The 19603-nt window shown below is 44.2% G+C and overlaps 1 protein-coding gene across 1 annotated transcript in view; it reads left to right on the top strand.

The window, feature by feature from the left end:
* LOC147702336 (ATP-binding cassette sub-family A member 10-like) overlaps window positions 1-19603 on the top strand; it is a 1673715-nt gene that overhangs the window by 87086 nt on the left and 1567026 nt on the right. Inside the window, exon 2 of the mRNA XM_086930968.1 lies at window positions 2668-2776. Within this exon, the coding sequence (XP_086787094.1) occupies window positions 2681-2776 (96 nt within the window). The 5' untranslated portion in view covers window positions 2668-2680. The remainder of the gene's footprint in view (window positions 1-2667; window positions 2777-19603) is intronic.

Below are 19603 nucleotides of genomic sequence, written 5' to 3'. Positions count from 1 at the left end.
CTAGTTGGAGTATTCTCCAGAGTGGGCTTTCCTAAGGAGGTCGTCTCCGACAGAGGTGCAAACTTTATGTCGAGCTACTTAACTGCTATGTGGAAGGAATGTGGTGTCAACTACAAGTTCACTACACCCTATCATCCACAATGCAATGGGCTTGTTGAGAGATTCAACAGGACCCTGAAAGGGATGATTCATGGACTACCTGAAAAGCTTCGGCGTAGATGGGACGTCCTGATTCCCTGCCTTTTGTTCGCCTACAGAGAAGTCCCACAGAAGGGGGTTGGCTACAGCCCTTTTGAACTTTTGTACGGACATCCTGTAAGAGGACCCCTGTGTTTGGTGAAGGAAGGATGGGAGAGACCTCTCAAAAAGCCTGCAGCCAACATAGTGGACTATGTGCTTGGCCTCCGCTCGCGGATGGCTGAATACATGGAGAAGGCATCTGAAAACCTTAAGGCCAGCCAAGAACTCCAAAAAGCTTGGCATGACCAAAAGGCTGTCTTGACTGTTTATCAGCCCGGACAGAAGGTGTGGGTGTTGGAGCCAGTGGCCCCAGCAGCACTCAAGGACAAATGGTCCGGGCCCTACACCATCCTGGAGAAAAAGGGAGAGGTCACCTACCTGGTCGACCTGGGAACTCCCCGGAGCCCCCACAGGGTGATTCATGTCAACAGGCTCAAGGCATATGTCGACAGGAAGGACATGAGTTTGCTCATGGCCCTAGATGAGGGACAGGAGGAGGAGAGTGACCCTCTCCCCGACCTGCTCACTCAGAATCCTGACGATGGATCGGTAGATGGTGTTGTCTTTTGTGGCAGCCTCTCCGAACATCAACAGAAAGACTGTAAACAGGTTCTTCAGTCTTTCAGACATATGTTCTCTCTAACACCCAGTCAGACCGATTGGTGCACCCATGAGGTTGACACTGGTGACAGCTTGCCCGTCAAGAGTAAAATCTACCGGCAGCCTGATCACGTTAGAGACTGCATCAAGAGTGAAGTGCAGAAAATGTTGGAGCTGGGAGTCATTGAACCCTCGGATAGCCCTTGGGCTAGTCCCGTAGTTCTAGTGCCGAAACCTCACACCCCGGGCGGTAAGAAAGAGATGAGGTTCTGCGTAGACTACAGGGGTCTCAATGCAGTCACTAAGACTGACGCCCACCCAATACCAAGGGCAGACGAGCTTATCGATAGATTGGCTTCGGCCAACTACTTAAGTACGTTTGACCTGACAGCTGGGTATTGGCAAATCAGGTTAGCTGAGGACGCCAAGCCTAAGACCGCATTTTCTACCCCTGGTGGGCATTATCAGTTCGTGGTGATGCCCTTTGGTCTGAAAAATGCACCTGCCACCTTCCAAAGGTTGGTGAATCAAGTCCTTACTGGGCTGGATGACTTCTGTGCGGCATATCTAGACGATATTGCTGTCTTTAGCTCCACCTGGGAGGATCACCTGGTCCACCTGCGGAAAGTGTTAGAGGCTCTGCAAGCAGCAGGCCTCACTATCAAGGCCACCAAGTGCCAGATAGGGCAGACACAGGTTGTATACCTGGGCCACCTTGTAGGTGGAGGCCAGGTTCAGCCACTGGAGAGCAAAATACAGTCAATCAGGGACTGGGCTCCTCCAACCACCCAGACTCAGGTTCGAGCTTTCTTGGGCCTGACTGGATACTACCGGAAGTTTGTCAGGAACTATGGTTCCATCGTGACACCATTAAATGAACTGACAAGTAAGAAAATGCCAAAAAAGGTTCAGTGGACAGCGAGCTGTCAAAAAGCATTCGATGACCTAAAGCAGGCCATGTGCACGGCGCCTATCCTTAAGAGTCCAGACTACTCCAAACCATTCATTGTCCAAACAGACGCTTCTGAGTTGGGTGTGGGAGCTGTTCTTTCTCAACTGAATTTTGATGGTCAAGACCAGCCCATTGCTTTTATAAGCAGAAGGCTGACCCCTAGAGAGAAGAATTGGTCAGCTATTGAGAGGGAGGCCTTTGCTGTGGTTTGGGCCCTGAAGAAGCTGAGGCCATACTTGTTTGGCACTCACTTCAAGATTCAGACCGACCATAAGCCCCTCTTGTGGCTAAATCAGATGAAGGGTGAAAACCCCAAACTGCTTAGGTGGTCCATTTCCCTACAGGGGATGGACTTTACAGTGGAACATAGACCTGGTACTGATCATGGCAATGCCGATGGGCTCTCCAGATATTTCCACTTAGAACAAGAAGACTCACCTGGTCAAGGTTATTTTATTGTTCCGACGTTTGGGGGGGGTCATGTAGGAGAGTAGGGTCTGCAATCCTATGTTCACCCAGATTTCTTTGCTTTTGTTTCACTGGTTTACGACTTTCTCTGGCTGTGGGCCTGCTAATCAGACCCACAGCCTGGCTGTGCTCTTTCTAAATTACGATAGGTGTTGCTCAGTAAATGCTAAAATGGATTCTGTGTGAGACTGCACCACAAAACCGATGCAACCCTCACAACAATTCATAGTAAACCTTGGCCTGTGTTTTGGAGATCATCCACAGTCATGCCTTTGATATGTCTGGTAAAAGTGGTGGGAATCCCAGATGGGTCTCTCTTTTACTTCTTCTTAGTGGCAGCATTATATAGCAACTCAACATTTTATTGATGTTATTGTTAATAACTGAAGCATTTCTTTTTTCTCAAGTGAACTGTTGAAAATGCTTCAGAGACAAGCCAGCATGTGTCAGCAAACTGGAGCCTTGCTCTACAAGAATCTGCTGATTAAATGGAGGAACAAAACACAAATTTTACAGGCAAGTGTCACCATTCGTGTTGTTCTGCACTCTTGAGAGTGACCTTCATTATATTTGTAAAAAGTGTAATATTGCTCCAGTGAAAGGGCTAAGAGTTGTAAAATATTTTTCCATTTTTTAACAGAAGCCTCTGTGTTCAGCCACATCAAAATTTATGAGGGATTGAATAAGTATTTCAATGGATAAATATTTTTGAGCATATAGATGGATGGATGAGTGTTTTGGGGAATTAGTGGAAACTTGTTTATCTGATGTTTCTGGTCAGAAGTTAGCCCTGTAGCAGGGATACTTGTATCTCAGTCTTCGAGTGCAATCGTTACAAAACACCTGCCATTGGTAGTATGGACCTTTATTCATCGACAGGGAGAATTGAAAAGGAGCCATCCTATGCATCAAATGCCTTGAAAGTTAAAGTCCATTTGAGGCTCACAGTTTTAGACTATGCATTATTCCCTCTCCAATCTTCAAAGCTGATCTTGCCATTTCCTTATACAACAATGTGATCCTTCTTATTCAATCATCGGATCAAAACAGAGAACACTGCAACAAATTTTTAATGAGGAGTAAAAATTCACTGGCTAACAATTCCTTTGCTACAAGATCAAGTTCTAACAACTACAGTGAAACTCCAATGCATTGCTACCAATGCTACCTCCTATACTCCATACACGCCATCTTCATCTCCTACCAGAGATCAGGTGGAACTTACGCAGTCACAACGGGGAATCCTCTGAGGTAGAACCAAGGCTGCATATGGCTTCTAAAGTATACCTATACCCTAACTCATTGAACCTCCCTAATCCCTCTAAATATATGGCAGTGAAACACCCTCTATAGTTTGCAATAACAACAATCTAGAGAACTTGAGGGCTATTACCCTGTCCCTTTCCAATACAAACTTGCCCATAGGTAAATCCCTCTCCTGCAACACACCCACCAACACACAAGTCTCATCAGACTCACAACCCGTCACTCAGTGCAGGTATCAATTTGATACCTCTTACTACTCATCTCTCACTCCTCACCACAAATACACCACCCTTGATCCAGCAATTGCACATCAACTCCCCTAATACCTTCCTCCTTTCTTATGAGGAATACTCTCTTCCTCCTTCCTCTCTCCCTTTAGATGGATCTCATTCTCAGGCTACCACCATACCTCCCATGCACACAATAAACCCTCCCTACAGCGGGTATAAGCTGGCTTGAAGAGAGACACCGGATCTTATTACACTTATTTTTTAAATGCAGAAGTTTTGGGATTTGGGTACGACTTCGGAGATTGATCTACCTAATCTCTCCGCAATGCTCAAATACTTCTGAAGGGAAATCTCAGCCAGGCATAACATAGGAAATCCTCACTGGAACTCTTGACCATAACCTAACAATCATTCCAGACCAAATAGGGTTACTTATCACCTTACTGATGTGGAAATTCATTACCTATTACAATCTTAAAAATCTGATCATATTGAATCTGCTCCCTCTACATTCAATATACAAACTATTCCCTCCAATTCGTTTAGGGAACCCAGTGTCAACCTTACATCTGTGAGCAAGGAAAGCTTATTATCTGTCCAAAACCAGACACCTCAAAACCATTGTGACCAAATCACACATCAAATAGATGCTTATTAATTGCAGATCAGCTGTAAGACATGCAGATCATATTGCAAACCTCATACTCTCACAAGAACTACACCACCTGATCCCACCTGAAACCTGGCTGAAGGACACTTCAACACCAATCCTGGACATTCTAGTTCCCCCAACTATGGCATAATTAGAATGGAGAGACTTGTTAAAATTGGAGGTGGCATTGCCTGCATCCATCGATCTAGTCTCTGCTTGAGACAGATGCACTCGGCACCAATGTCCTCTTATGAACACCTGGAACTCGAAATCCTGAACAATGACTAGATAATATATACACTACACATTATCCTCCACCCCCCTGGAGATAATCCTCTGTTTATCGAACAAATTATGGAGACCCTATCAGTGAACCCTGCCCAATTTCCCAACCATATCACCCTTGGCGATTTCAACTTACATTGGAACATTGAAAATGACCCATTAATATGCACTTTCAGGACTTTCCTATCCAATCTGAACCTCACCCAGTTTTGCAACAAGCCTACACGTAACAAAGATTCCCAACTAGATCTTATCATAGCCAAAAATAACATCATACAACTTGATAAAAAAGCACCTTTCGACTGGTCAGATCACATCCTAATCTCTATTCGCATCATGAAAAAAGTATTGATTAGACAGGGACAACCTCATAAAAACAAACAATTGTCTAGAGATCTAAGAAATATCAAAGTAAATCATCTTACCATTATGAGCAATAATCTCAATAATCTTTTTTCCGACGCCCCCGATAATGACAAATCTGGATGAACTCACTTATCACTACATTCCCTCCTTGACTGATATTTTCGATGTACTTGCTCCTCAACGTCTCCAAAGAATCCTTAGTAAACATTCAAACCTTGGTTCAACAACTCCCTAAATGAGGTACAATGTAAACTTAGGCTTGCTGAAAGATCTTGTAGAAATGTCCCCTCCCTAGCTAACCTCAAGCAGCTATGGAAGACAAGAAATGCTTATAACAAACATATAGGCAGCACCAAATCTGTCACTTTAGAGCTCAGCTTGACAAGGCCAAAAACAGACCAAAACAACTTTCTAAAATCATCAATAATCAATCGAACCACCCCTTAATCAACTCATAACACTTAAATGACATGACACTCAACACCAAGCAGTGAGGAGTTCTCAGCCCACTTCATTAAAAAAAAAATGAAAGATCGAATTAGATCTGCAACTCTCCTTACCAGACTTACAGAATCAAGCTCGCTCCAAACCTGCTTCAGGTACACCTTGGACAAGCTCTCCTATGGTTATTTTGGTTGCCTAATCTCCAAAATATGATGCTTCTTGGAGTACCTTCAGAATACCGGACGATGCTGAGCTGCATAAAATTATAACTACCTTAAAACCATCAAATAACTTCAATGATCCTATGCACACCAAATTCATTGAAGGGTTTACCTAATCCATTTACCATCTCTGGCCGAAGATTGTGCATGAATCTCTAATGCAAGGCTTTATTCCAGATTGCCTCAAGATTGAACAAGTCCTACCCATACCAAAGAAACCTAAGGCAGACTTATCTGATCCTAACAACTTTAAACCAATCTCTATATCATGACTTTATCCAAAGTACTTGAAAAATACGTATATACACAACTCTGTAATGACATTGAACATTTTCAATTCCTTGACCAATACCAATCTGGCTTCAGATCTGGACACAGTACCCAAACCCCTTTAACACACATTGTGGATGATGCCCTGAACGAACCTTGCCTACTAATACTGCTGGATCTCTCCTCAGAGCTTGACACAATCAAACACGACAAATTAATTGATCTCCTTGGAACAAGGATGGGGTTATCAGGTCCGGTCTTAAATTGGTTTGCCTCGTTCCTTCAAAGTAGAACTCAAAGTATCAGAGTCAACCACAACATTTCTAACAGTAAGCTTGTCTTCATTGTAGTTCCACAAGGATCCGCACTCACACCAACTATTTTCAACCTGTATCTGGAAACTCTCACCGAAATTCTGAAATGGACCAACATACGATATCATATATACGCAGATGATACTCAACCGTATATGAAAATGTCTTCACCGGACGACATCACCGCTCTCAACTATGCTCTTTTAAAAACCCAACAGTGGTTATCTCACAACCAACTTTTGCTAAATACACTCAAAACCGAATTTTTCTGGCTTGCCTCCCACAACCATACTGCACCCATTCAGTACTGGCTCAAACAACTAGCTGCCCTCAGCCACACCCCACATGTTTTTAGTTCAACTAGATTACTTGGCCTAATCCTGTACAAATTCCTGAATAAACAGGATCACATCAATGTGACAACAAAAGGAGCCAATCACCAACTCTGCACATTAAGGCAAATAATCTTGAACTATCGGGTGGGAATCGCGCCCTAGGAAGTTCAAACACTCTACTCCTGAAACCACTACAGTTCAAAAAGAAGAGAACCTACAACTGTGCCTTCGCCGGTCTTGCTCCGAGAATATGGATTGCTCTACCGCAAGAAATCGGAACAATCCCCTCAAAATCTAAATTTGAAAAAGATGTCAACGGTCTGATCCTGAAAAGCTACATACAACAATAGTACTGTAGACTCACAAACTATTTTAATTGACCTTACAATCCTGCCCTCCCTGATCTACTATGCACTCTGCAACTGTTTACGTCTATTTTTTGTCTCCAATGTGCTTCTGCTGTATATGCGCAGTTATCTGTTATCTGTTATGTTTTCCTGCTCTAGCTTAACAAGCCTGCTGCATTGTACAGCATTCTGATACCTTACCGGGTCAGGTTTGTGCTTTATAAAAACTTTTCAAATAAAAAATAAAATAAGTAATTAGCACACATGATTAGCCTGCTTAATGGTAATTGTATTCTTCACGTCCCACGCTTTCGCAAATCCCGCACCGGGGGCACCCGATTCTCTGTGCGGGCTCCCCAGATTTGGAACAATCTCCCTCTTTCTATTCGCTCTATCCCTATTTTTTCCCACTTTCGTAAAGCCCTTAAAACTTTTCTTTTTCTTCAGGCTTTCCCCGGCTAATTTCTTTGGGATCCTCTGTTGTTACTGATATGCCCCTAGCGCCAGGAAGCCGCTTGGCCGCAGTGCGCTTTAGAAATCTCTTTTTCATTTCATTTCATTTCATTTCATTTCATCAGTATCTACCAAGTGACTACAGGCAACATAAAATAATAATCCATGCACAATTTACTAAGCTGCATGATATAGAATTGATAAACTTGTTAATCCCAGAATGTTAAATAACTGTGTATGAGACGATTGTGACTGCATCACACTGTAAATATGTATATGTTATGTTCATATACACATGATGCTTGCCTTCTTTCCATTAAGTGATTTCAAAAAGCGACCTGCAGCTTACTTTTTGCTATGCATACCTTTACTTGCAAATGGACCCTGTTTGAACTTCTTTTAAAGTGCATGATGTCCCTATCATGATATGCAACATATGATTTCTTAAACGTCCATCATCAGTTAAAAATTGATCATACCTGAAGAAAGAACCTGTGTACTCATCTTGTTTATCCATTTGAGAGCAACTGCTGCATGCAACATGCATGCCACATTAAAGATCTCATACTTGTAGTGTCTGAATAGATATATTTTCAACTTTTTCAGATTGTAGTCTAGCCCAAAAATCATTCTCCCACTATGTTCTAAAATCCTTAATGAAAATGTTCCCTTGAATTAAAGCTTTCAATTGTGCCTTCATCTTTATTTCTTTTGAATGACCCACTCCTTACTTCCATCCTCTGCATGTCTACTCTCTCTGACTAGTTTACTCAAAGTCGCAGGCTCATCTTCCTTTATCTTCATTATTGTATTTCTGTTAATTTCCTATACCTCGTTTCAGAGATCTCAATCTCCTTTATCTTTGAAACCAAATCCATGCAAACCAAAAATACATCATCTCCTCTAGCTTACCTATTCATCCCATCAACCATTTGCAAGAATTGCCATTGCCCAAGTAATGATGATAATCAATCAGTGGTCGTGTAAAGCATGAATACTCACCCACAAGGGTCTCAGGACGCTGGAGGATGGGGGGGGGGGGGGGTGGTCTGCTGTGTATTCGAAGAGCCTGGTATTGAGGTCCTTCCTGAATTAAGGCAGAGATGGAGATTGCTTGAGATTCAGAGATAGGGTGTACCAGGTCTTTGCAGCACGGTAGGAGAAGCATCTTCCTCCAGCAGTGGTCCTGCAGATTCATGGGATGGTGGCCAGTGTGGAAGGAGATGTCTGCTGGGCTGGGATTGTGGAGGGCTTTGTAGGCTTGTGTGAGGTGTTTGTAGGTGATCCTTTTGTTGACCAGAAGCCAGTGGAGGTTCTCAGGTGGCTGGTGATGTGGATGCAGTGGATGCAGTGGGGGATGTTCAGAATGAGTCTGGCAGAGGCATTTTTGATGTTTTGCAGCTTCTTTTGGAGTTTTGCATGGAGCCAGCATGGAGTGCATTGCTGTAGTTGAGTCTTCTGCTACAACTGCTTTTAAACTAGTCTACCATAGAGAAACAGGAGCAAAAGCATAACATTATTTGTGACTTTTTCACAATGCCTAATAACTTTGCCATAAATGGAATTACATCTTTTAAAGGTATTTCTTTGGTATCTTAGTAGATGTCATCGGAAAGAAAAGAGAAAAAAAGATTGATTAATTGAAAAATACTGAGGAAGTTTGGACATTTTGAATTCACAAACGTAAAGCATTATGGTTGGTGTAGTCACAGAGATACAAGCTAATTATGCAAAATTAACACAGTGCCAAACACTTTTTAAAGTAAAATGTCATTGCGTCAGGAGAAGATTATGAAGAGGAGAGATGACACGGTTTTTTGCCTATCATACATGTATAGGGAACATTTTAAGAAATGTACCCACTGCCACCTTAATATGGATTGATAATGTGAGAAAATCGCAGTCCTACCTCAATGTTGATGGAATATTCACCATTTAAAAGATAGCAAAAGAAATGCATGTATTGACGAGACTGTGTGCTTGCTCACTTGACAAACGAGAGGCTAAAACAGTGTAATTTAAATCCGCCAGTGGCGCCAAACACAAACGCAACAATATGGTAATACAAAGTGGACTGAATGTCAAACTCCAAATACACGTTATCAGGCATCGCCATCTTATCATATTGCCTCTGTCAGCCTTTCATCTTAAAATCATGCCGTAATGGTGTACAGTACTGAATATATTATCCATATTTACATAGTAATGAGCATGCATACCTTTCCTATCGGTTATACCTTATGCCCTGAACAAAGTCCATCTTTAGTTTAAAATCTTACTCCAGAATTCAAAATCCGAACAGAAACTTAAATTATATGTTCAATACATTTGGTACAAACTTCCAATTTGGTTGAAGTTAAAAATATTCCTGACTCAAATTCATATATTTACACATTCCTAAGGACCAGTTCATATTCAGTATATATAACAGGGCTGCTCATATATAAAAAAAACGGGGCTGGTAATTAGGTACACCCCAACTACTGTTCTGGCAACAATGTAGCCTATGCAATTAATATATTGTGTCTGATTTCAATAGAACGTGCAAAAGTGCAATGTGCAAACACGTATTCATGCAACTCCGAGCGTGCCGAAGTCTGTAGGTGGTTATAGTTAGGACCTATTATTATCAATGGGAAAACCGTAACACTCTATTGCCAATAACTTTGGCGTCAATTGATGAATATTCTTGAAATTTTCCAAAATTTGGCCAGCTCAGTTCCGCTCCTTCCCTGAAAATTTGGGGGTGATTGGTGGAGCGGGGTTTAAGAAAAAAGGGGGGTCCCAAAACACATTTTCCCCATGCAATTTCTCATAGGACCTTTAGCCACGGCTGCAGCTCGAACGGCTGAACGGAATTACACCAAATTTGGCAGAGAGGTAGTCCTCTGTTCCGACTTGTGCCTTTGGCATATCTGGTGTCAATCTGTTCAGTAGTTCCTTTGAAAATTATGGTTAAAGTCATTTATATATCTATGGGCGTGGAGGATCCGCGGATTGTGAGAGGATTGGCACCATTCTGATCACGCTCTGAATTCTAATTGGCTGTCATGCGGTTGTAAACATTCGAAAACAGGAACTGTTGGCAGCCATATTGTGCTACGGTAGAAGCGAGGGTAAAGAAGTCTGTGAAATATGTTGGCAAAACGTGAACAGGTGCAGGTTAGACACACCGTGACCCCCTAGGCCTGCTCAGGGGGTGACATAGGGACCCATAGGGCAAAAAAAGTAAGAACATTTTTTTACAAAAAAGTTGCGAGATGCGCGTAGGATCCGCGCATTTGGTCTCTGAAAAGAGAAGCATGTATTTTTGAGATATATATCAAGCTTATATGTATAGATGTTGGGTGGTTCTACAAAGAGCCCTTGTGTTTATTGAGACATTTTAGTAAGTACCGATAAAGAGTATAAAGTTCATGCGGAAGACTTGGTTTCCTTCATCTGGAAAATGTACACTATCTCTTTAATAGATGCCATGCATATTGAAACGCAGATTGTTGTGGTATATGGACAATAGTCTATAATCTCGTAGAAAAATAGAATGATTTATTCACATGTTTATTCACTTATCCGGCAAGATCAGGTGTTCCAGTCTTCCCCTATCTCGATGACTGGTTGTTGAAGGCGGGCTCGCCCCAGACAGTCGTCTCTCACCTCCAGACTACGGTCAAACTCTTGCACCTGCTGGGTTTGTCCATCAACGTGCCGAAGTCGCACCTGTGCCCCTCTCAGAGGCTCCTCTACATCGGAGCGGTTCTGGACTCAGCGCAGTTTCGGGTTTTTCCCTCTGAACAGCGGGTTAGGGAAATTCAGGCCCTGATTCCGATCTTTCATCTTTTATAAAGGTTCTCGGTCAGGTTGACGCTGCGGCTCCTGGGGCTGAAGGCCTCCAGCATGCTAGTGATGCATTACGCAAGGTGGCATGTGAATAAATGTAAACATAGGCCACGCAGTTTGCCTCCCGTAATACACAAATTTCAGGGGGTGGTGGTTCCCGGGGCTTGAGGGGGGTCGTTGAAGCCCACAAACTTGTAATGTTGTAGGGGGGGGGTGGACGCGAAAGTGGTGCAAGGAAGTTGTAGATCTGGTACACAGTGTTTTGTTTTACTTTGCTTTCCTTTCTGTGATGTAGAAGATCCTGGGTAAATATAACGGTCTTTGTACAGCCAGTAACTTTTAACCCTACCCCCAAATGGTTTTTTGCCTGTTACCATAGTAACAGTTCAGGGAACACTTACGTGAGCGCAGAGGTTAAACGTTCAGCACACTATGTTGCTAATGAGTTAGCCTCAGAATTATACTTCAAAATATAAATATAATTTCTATTGATGACTGCTACCCCCACAAAAAAACCAGACGTATGTACTTTTTCAATTAACTTTTATTAAAGCAATAACTGGAACTATAACTAAAAGATAACAGTACAATAAATAACTATAACTAACAAAACAATTTAATAAACAACACATAATATGGACTCCAAAAGAAGTATTGTAGTTAATCTGCAAAACAAAACAAAAAATTTGTGTTTGAAATTAGATTGATGTCACTGCATGAGGTCAAACATTACAAGTCAAAGTAAAGCTAGACAATATTTATATTTTTTTAAATGTTTGCAGTGTGCCTGAATTCTTCCACTGGAATTCTACATGCAGACTTTGGTTCATCCTTTTTATAAGTTTTTGCAGTTTGAGATATAACGACCTATCTCTGTTATTCATCTCCTAGTTTCTCCTTTCAAATTCTCTTGTAAAGACCTTAACAACAATTAAAGGGAACATTTTCTGCATATTTTTAATAAAGCATTTGACACTATGCATAGCGACATCGTATTTATTGAATGTTTTGAAATTAATTTTCACAAGTCTTAAAAAAGGTGAATGTAAAGAAAAGTTACTTGCCACTTATGAAAGACAGCTTTCATGAGGAGACCCCAATAAAGAGGACTGGTGTAGAACTGCAAGTGTGCGGAAGCACTTGCAGACTAAAAATCCAGTCAACTTTGCAAGGGAAGAGTTAAGGAGATTGAGAGAGGCTCCACATGCTTCATGAGGAGGCCAAAGTACCAGTGGAGCAACACCGTCAACCTCAACTGCACAGCCTAATATTCGTGCCCAATTTGGAACCCTTTAAGGAAAAAAGTAAGAAGGTTGGGAGCTCTGTATGCCATCCTAATACCTAATCATCCTCTAGTTATACAGAGATCTACACTGTATCAGACCCATCCGTACAAGTGTGAATTGGAGATTATCTGCCACCGAAAAATCCTCAAGTAGTTATATCCATTACTTTTTAACTTTGTTGAGTAGTCGTATTGTGAGTATTTACCTTAAAGTTGTCAGTTAAGAAGGCTTGACTGTGATGTGGCTTCATACGCTAGTTCATGCCATATTTGAGACATCAGTGAAATTAACTGGAACAGGAGGATAAACTTTCTTCAATGTTGGTATCTTGCTGCTGACTTATGTAACATTGTGGTAACTGAAAAAGGAGTTAAAATGTATATGTTGTACATATGTCCAAGCTTAATTTTAATGTTCATAATAACAATTGTTCTCAATAGGATTGGGGATGAAAAGTAATCATCAGAGGTTATATTTGGACAGCAAAATAGGAAACGTATTGCATTATACAAATGTTAGGCCAAGATAGGTCACTCACTTCATTCACAAACTCCTGGGCTTAATCTGAAAGAACCCTTTTTGGACTTCTTCTTTGATAACTTTATTTCGGCCAGAGGACCATAAATGTGCAATAAAATATATACAGGCACAACAGTAAAATCACAAATGCAATTGAATTAAAAAAGTATTAAACAAAGAGTTATCAAGGAATAAATGAGACATTAGTTCATGCTAAAAAAAGGGTTCTTCTCTGCCACATGCCATATAAAAAACGGGAAACAGCAAAAACAATGGGAGGGGCAGTATCGTAGGTTAAAACTCTTAAAGCTTGAACACATTGTCTAAAACCCAGATTTTTACACATAGCCCTGGCGTACACCCCGGGTAACGGGGAAACGAGCTGATAGTTCCGCGGTCCTTCCAAATCTCACCTGTGCAAAATTCCCTGTATGGAGTCCGATGAGGTCTTCTAACAAATAGGGAGGGAGACCAAGCTCCTCCAAAACCGTCCAGAGCCTCTCCCTGGGAACCAGATCAAATGCGGCCCGCAGGTCCACAAAAACAAGGTAGAGGCTGCCACACTCTATTCTTGCAGTTTTCCAGTATAGGACCTGGAGTTGGAAGATCTGGTCCATGGTCGAGACCTCTGATCTAAATCCGGCTTGGAGGGTGGTTAAGACTTTATTCTCCTCCATCCAACCCAATAGTCTATCGAGTAGGATTCGCCACATGAGCTTCTGGGTAGTGTCAATTAAACTAATTGGAAGGATCCAGCATTTCCGAATTCCGCTGTATGCGGGGCAGAAGAAAAATATATGTACAAAGTCTTCCCTCCAATGGTTGCAAGCAGGGCAATTGGCCTTCATCGAGTGTGACCATCTGGATGTTAGTGCCCCTATCGGTAGGGAGCTATGCCTCAGTTGAATATACAATTTTCTTGCGAATGGGGGCTGTATCAAGTCCAAAAACACCTCCGTCCTGGGGCTAACTTTCGTCAATAAAAACTCTGTGGCCAGCCTTCCCAAGGAGGTTGAGCAGTGTAGGGTATTTAGGTTGTATGACCTTACAGCCGCCACTATTTGAGACCTTTGCGTCCTCACGCAGCTGTCTTCAGGTGCATCCCAGAGTTGTGACATACCAATTTGATGAAAAAAAGCCTTAACATGGGCCAGCCAAGGTATGTTCTTAAGCTGTGGCTGACCCCAGATTGCAGTGAACTCTGCCCTAAAGGATGCAAGCTCCGGCACAGACCAAAGCCTTCTCCAATAGAGCAGCGGTCGTGCAGCTGTCAGCTCGTTGATGGGTTCTAAGCCTAGGTCTAGGCGAAGTGGTATGAGGGGAGTACTTTGTGGAAGAGCAACCAGGTGGCGCATGAAGGAATGTTCAATCTTCAATAGCTCATGTACTTTCATGTGTCCCCAAAGTTCTGCGGCATACAAAGCTGCTGGCCTGACCTGTATTTTGTAAATCTCAAGGGCAGGAGTGACAGGTTTAAAAGTCGAAGCACTATGGAATCTACCTATGCCTCCCATAATCTGGGCCAGTCTCAAGGATGATTTAGAAATTTGGTGATCCCAAGTGAAATGTTCAGTCAATGTGACCCCCAGGTATACAAAGTCTTTACACGCTCCAGGGAGGTTCCATTCAGCGTAGGATTTGGGCGGGTATGTCTTGGGGGATTGAAGATCATGAACTTAGTCTTCTCCAAGTTGACCTCCAACCCCGTGAGGCACAGAAAGACACAAACCCGTCCAAAACCCGCTGGAAGCCCGTTGATGTCCGCGATAACAATAAGGTGTCATCCGCGAACATCAAGGCGGGCACCCTACCAGTGGCCAGACGAGGAGCATCGTTGTCCCTGACGCCAGAAAGTACATCTATCAGACCATTGACATACAGGCTAAAGAGGGTGGGAGCCAGTACATAGCCCTGGCGTACACCCCGGGTAACGGGGAAACGAGCTGATAGTTCCCCGGTCCTTCCAAATCTCACCTGTGCAAAATTCCCTGTATGGAGTCTGATGAGGTCTTCTAACAAATAGGGAGGGAGACCAAGCTCCTCCAAAACCGTCCAGAGCCTCTCCCTGGGAACCAGATCAAATGCGGCCCGCAGGTCCACAAAAACAAGGTAGAGGCTGCCACACTCTATTCTTGCAGTTTTCCAGTATAGGATCTGGAGTTGGAAGATCTGGTCCATGGTCGAGACCCCTGATCTAAATCCGGCTTGGAGGGTGGTTAAGACTTTATTCTCCTCCATCCAACCCAATAGTCTATCGAGTAGGATTCGCCCCATCAGCTTCTGGGTAGTGTCAATTAAACTAATTGGCCTATAGTTAGATGGAGCAAGTGGACATCCCTTTTTAAAAATTGGAACAATCTCAGCTCCAAGCCAGGTCTCAGGCAATGCCGAACCTTGTAGGACCGAATTGAACAAGACCATCAGGTATGGGGCCCAGATTTTAGGTTGGGAACGAAAAAGATCTCCTGGAAGCCTATCAAGACCGGGAGCTTTGTTTGGGGGCAACCTCTCGATTGCCGACTCCACTTCCTTAAGAGAAATAGAATCAAGATTAGGTATAGGAGACCTCTCTAGGGCACCCACTTGTCCCATCCTATCGCCAGGGCCCGAGTCCCCCGGCAGTCTATACTCATGCGGGGAGTCTGGGGCCACGGAAGCCACAAGGGCTGGCTGGTTGTCCTTGCTCTTACAAATTGGATCCCCGGGACCCAAGACCCCCGGCAGTCGACGCTCGTGCAGGGGGTCTGGGGTCATAGGAGCCCCTGGGACCAGCATAGTGTCCTGGTTATTACAGAGGGAAACCCCGTGCCCCCAGGCCCCGACAGTCCATGCTCATGCGGGGGGACCATGGTCATACAAATCCGGGGGGGTAAAGTCGCTCTAGGCAAGTTGTCCCGCCCTTGGCGATCAGGTATCCCTGACTCAGGGCTAGAATAAAGTGACCTAAAATGCGTCTCCCAGACTATGGGAGCAATGTTCGAGACCCCACTATCTCGCTCACCACCCGCCGAGGAGGTAGCAATGGCCCAAAAGTTCTTAGAATCTTTTAAGAGGAGGGACTGTCTCCTTTCAGCCCATCTAGCTTCCTCCCACTCACTCTTAATTAGCCCTGTTAAGTTCCTTTTTATAAAGCAGTCTTGTGGGTTTAATATTAGTGGTGTCCTTGGATTTAATTGCCATGAGAAGGTCTTTCTTGGATTTCTTACAGGCATGGTCATGCCAAGGGTGTGTTTTAATCCTGCGCGGTTTCATCTTGCTAACAGGATAAAATACATCCCCTAGGCTCGCAACTAGCTTCCTATACGACTCAATAATTTGCCCATGGGAAGTAGCACTCCCCATATCGCTTATGAGTGGGGTGGCAATCTGATAGATTTCGGCGAGGCGACTTGGTGAGTCCACACACGAAGGCCATTTAACCCTTCTCCTATTGTTGGATATAATATAGGAAGGCACTACCATATTATTGCTAGGGACGGGATTGGTTAGGCCAAAAGATCCAGGCTTAAGCGTCAGGACCAACGCATTGTGGTCACTGTCATGCCTTGGGATGACCTTAAAGTCTTTAAGCCTGTCCCAATGTTTGGCTTCTAGCAAAAGATAATCAATGGTGGAAGTACAGTTGGTCCGGTTGTATGTGAACAAAAACGAACTATCGTTATTGGTCCTTCCATTGCATGCCCGCAGGGACGTTGCAAGGGTCAAAGATTTAATTTGCAGTACTAGCGGGGTCCAAGCCCTTACCGGAGCAATCCTTGGGGCAGGGATATGCCAAACCAAATCAACCTCATCCTCATCGCATAGCTCGGGTCCACCCAGAGGCTCGAACTGACAATTAAAATCGCCACCAAGGATTATCGAAGTTACCGGGTCAAGTGTTTGGAGGAAATGGGCGAGCCCTTTAATAGTGCTCGATTCCTTCCCATTCGCGGTGGGCCTTGAGAAAATATTTATAATAGCCACGCGAGATTTATCAATGGTATTTAATACGACACATTGTATATTGGGTGATTTTGTATCCACACGGGTGACCTGCACACCGAGGTGTGCTCCCACCCATATGGATAGGCCGCCAGAAGGACGGCCTTTCCCCCCAGATACTGCATGGATGTCATAGGTGGCAAAACCGGGACTAACACTCTCCTCTAAAGACCAGGTTTCTTGCATCATGCAAATATCACAAGTGGCCATGAAAGAAAGCCACCCTGGATCAGGCAGCTTGCTCTTTAGCCCGGCCACGTTCCATGAAAGGATTCTTATACTTCCTTCCGTGGCCTCTTTTATACATTTCACACCCCCTTGTTCTAAAAAGAACTCTAGGCCCTATCTCTGCTCTGCACTTGGCCCCTCTCTTGTCGCTACATTGGGAGAGGAATTCTCACCAATAATCATTGGTAAGGTCTTCTCCTTGGTTCCTATCTCCTCCTCTAGATTGATACTGTTAGATTGTAGTGAGGCAGTGCCTGTTGAGGTCAGTCAATCAACCTCCTCAAGGACGCTTAACCTATTTCAGTGAGCTAGCAGTGGGTAGGAGGGAATTGTTGGGGAAATACCCTCCCCAAATGACTGCCAGTGGTTAGTCCTATTAGGAGGCGGGTAGCAGTTTCTAATCAGTTGGGGTCTCCTGTGAGAAGTCAATTTGTGATTAGGGGTAGGATAGAAGTAGGATAAGTGTAGAGGAAAAATTTGGGTTTCTCTATAGGAAGGGGTTTTACAGATATAGTCCACAGCGGAAGAGTCCCTAAAGTTAATGGTAACGACATCCCCTGCCACTGTTTTAGGGCCCCTTCCAATCCAATCAATTCTTCTCACTGCTAATATTTCCCCCGAGACGTTTGGAGGCAGAGGTCTATTTAAGTCTAACCACTGTACACACTTGTTATATAAGTCTGCCTCATGTTCTCTTTTCCTCCCACTAAGGACTGGGACACTCACTAGGGTGACTACATATGGTTGTGCTTCCGGGGGTAGATTTATTGATGGCAATTGCCTAGGTGCTGCCTTTAACACGGGAGGTCTTGGTAATTTTACTGTGTTATTGTTTCCCACATTATTGCACTCTTTGTGGTGGCGTCTAGATTTCCCAACAGGGTCCCCTACGGGAGGGATAGTTTGTCCTAGTGTATTTGTGATTGACGGGGGGGAGGTGCAGGGTTTACAGATTTTGCGGTGATTGGTGCAGGCCCTGAGTTTTGGTTCAATGCAACTGGGGCAGTGGTCTTAACTACTACAGGGCAAGGTGACTTTATAGAAGCTGCAGCAGGTGCTGGAGGTGCCAGTTTGCCTTCGGAATTTACCGGCTTCGTTGCCCCTAGCATTTTATTATTTAAAATGGAAGTTAGCCTGTCCAGTTTGGAAGCAAGAGGTTTTAAGTGTGAGGCATTCGTTTGCTTAAGGCTTGCCTGAAGATCGGCCACCGTGTTGGTAACCCAACAGGGTATCCCTGCGGGTGGGTGGAACGTGTTTGCAGATGGAGACACCAAATTATGATTAGCCTACTTCTTTTTACCCATATTTTTAGGGCAACTATCCTTTTTTGGCTTAGGACTAGTTCTGCCAGATTTAGAAGTTGCCACAGGAAGAGGGGAGGTCAGGGTACAGGGTTGTGTTTCTTCGTTGTTAGTTGGGGACCCTCATAAGACCTGTACCAATTCAACATCTACAGAAGTTTCAGCAGGCATCTGCGCGCAAGGCAGCTAAGCATAGGTAGATGTTAACTAAGAATCCAGGACCGTCGGATCGTTCATAATAACAGAAAAATCCTCTACACGGTCTTTGGTGCATGCAGAGGGTGGAAAGGATAATCTTCTTTCAGTATGTTCTATTGCATTAGCCACCACCCCTATAGTTTGTTGCAGCATTTTGTCAATGGCCGTCAGTGTAGGCAGGGGCTGCGGTAGTGCGGCCTGAAGTCTAGTATTTGGGCGAGATGCAGGTAGTCGAGACTTCTTGGCTGAGGGGCTCATTTTGCCAAGAAAAGTGTACTCTACTAGCAGCTATGATATGTAATAGGTCCCAGAGTGATCACAGTATGTGCTCTTGATCCTGCAGTAGCCCAGTGGATCAATGAGCAGTGGCTAAATGACAAAATGTTCTTAGAAACAGTACCTTTGTAGCAGGTCCCGGCTGTGATATCGCAGATAAGGGGGGGTGGCCCGACCCGACCCTGGCCGACCCCGGACGGCCACAGACGGCCTGCCCTCTGCCCGGGCTCCGCCCGGCATTGCCCGCGCGCGTCCCGCGATGCGGGAGAAGCGCCTCTCACTTATGCGCCTCCAGGCACGGCAGGGTGATGCGGCGGTCAGCGTCCAAGATGCAGGGGACACTGGGAGTTGTGGTTCGGGTTGGCCCCCAATGCTCTCCTCACTCGGCGGCCGCGAGATTCCCAGGCGCGGCGGAGGATTACAAGGGTGCTGGCGTGACCGGTAAACTGCCTCAGAAGATGACAGTTTGTGGCAGTAGCTTAGAACCCCCGGCCAAAGTCGATCCCCGCTCTGCCGCAGAAGCGCCTCTCACTT

The sequence above is a fragment of the Lissotriton vulgaris genome, chromosome 7 (assembly GCF_964263255.1).
Source record: "Lissotriton vulgaris chromosome 7, aLisVul1.2, whole genome shotgun sequence".
NCBI lineage: Eukaryota > Metazoa > Chordata > Amphibia > Caudata > Salamandridae > Lissotriton > Lissotriton vulgaris.
The sequence above is the reverse complement of the archived record's forward strand: the minus strand, read 5'-3'. Positions and strand labels throughout refer to the sequence as shown.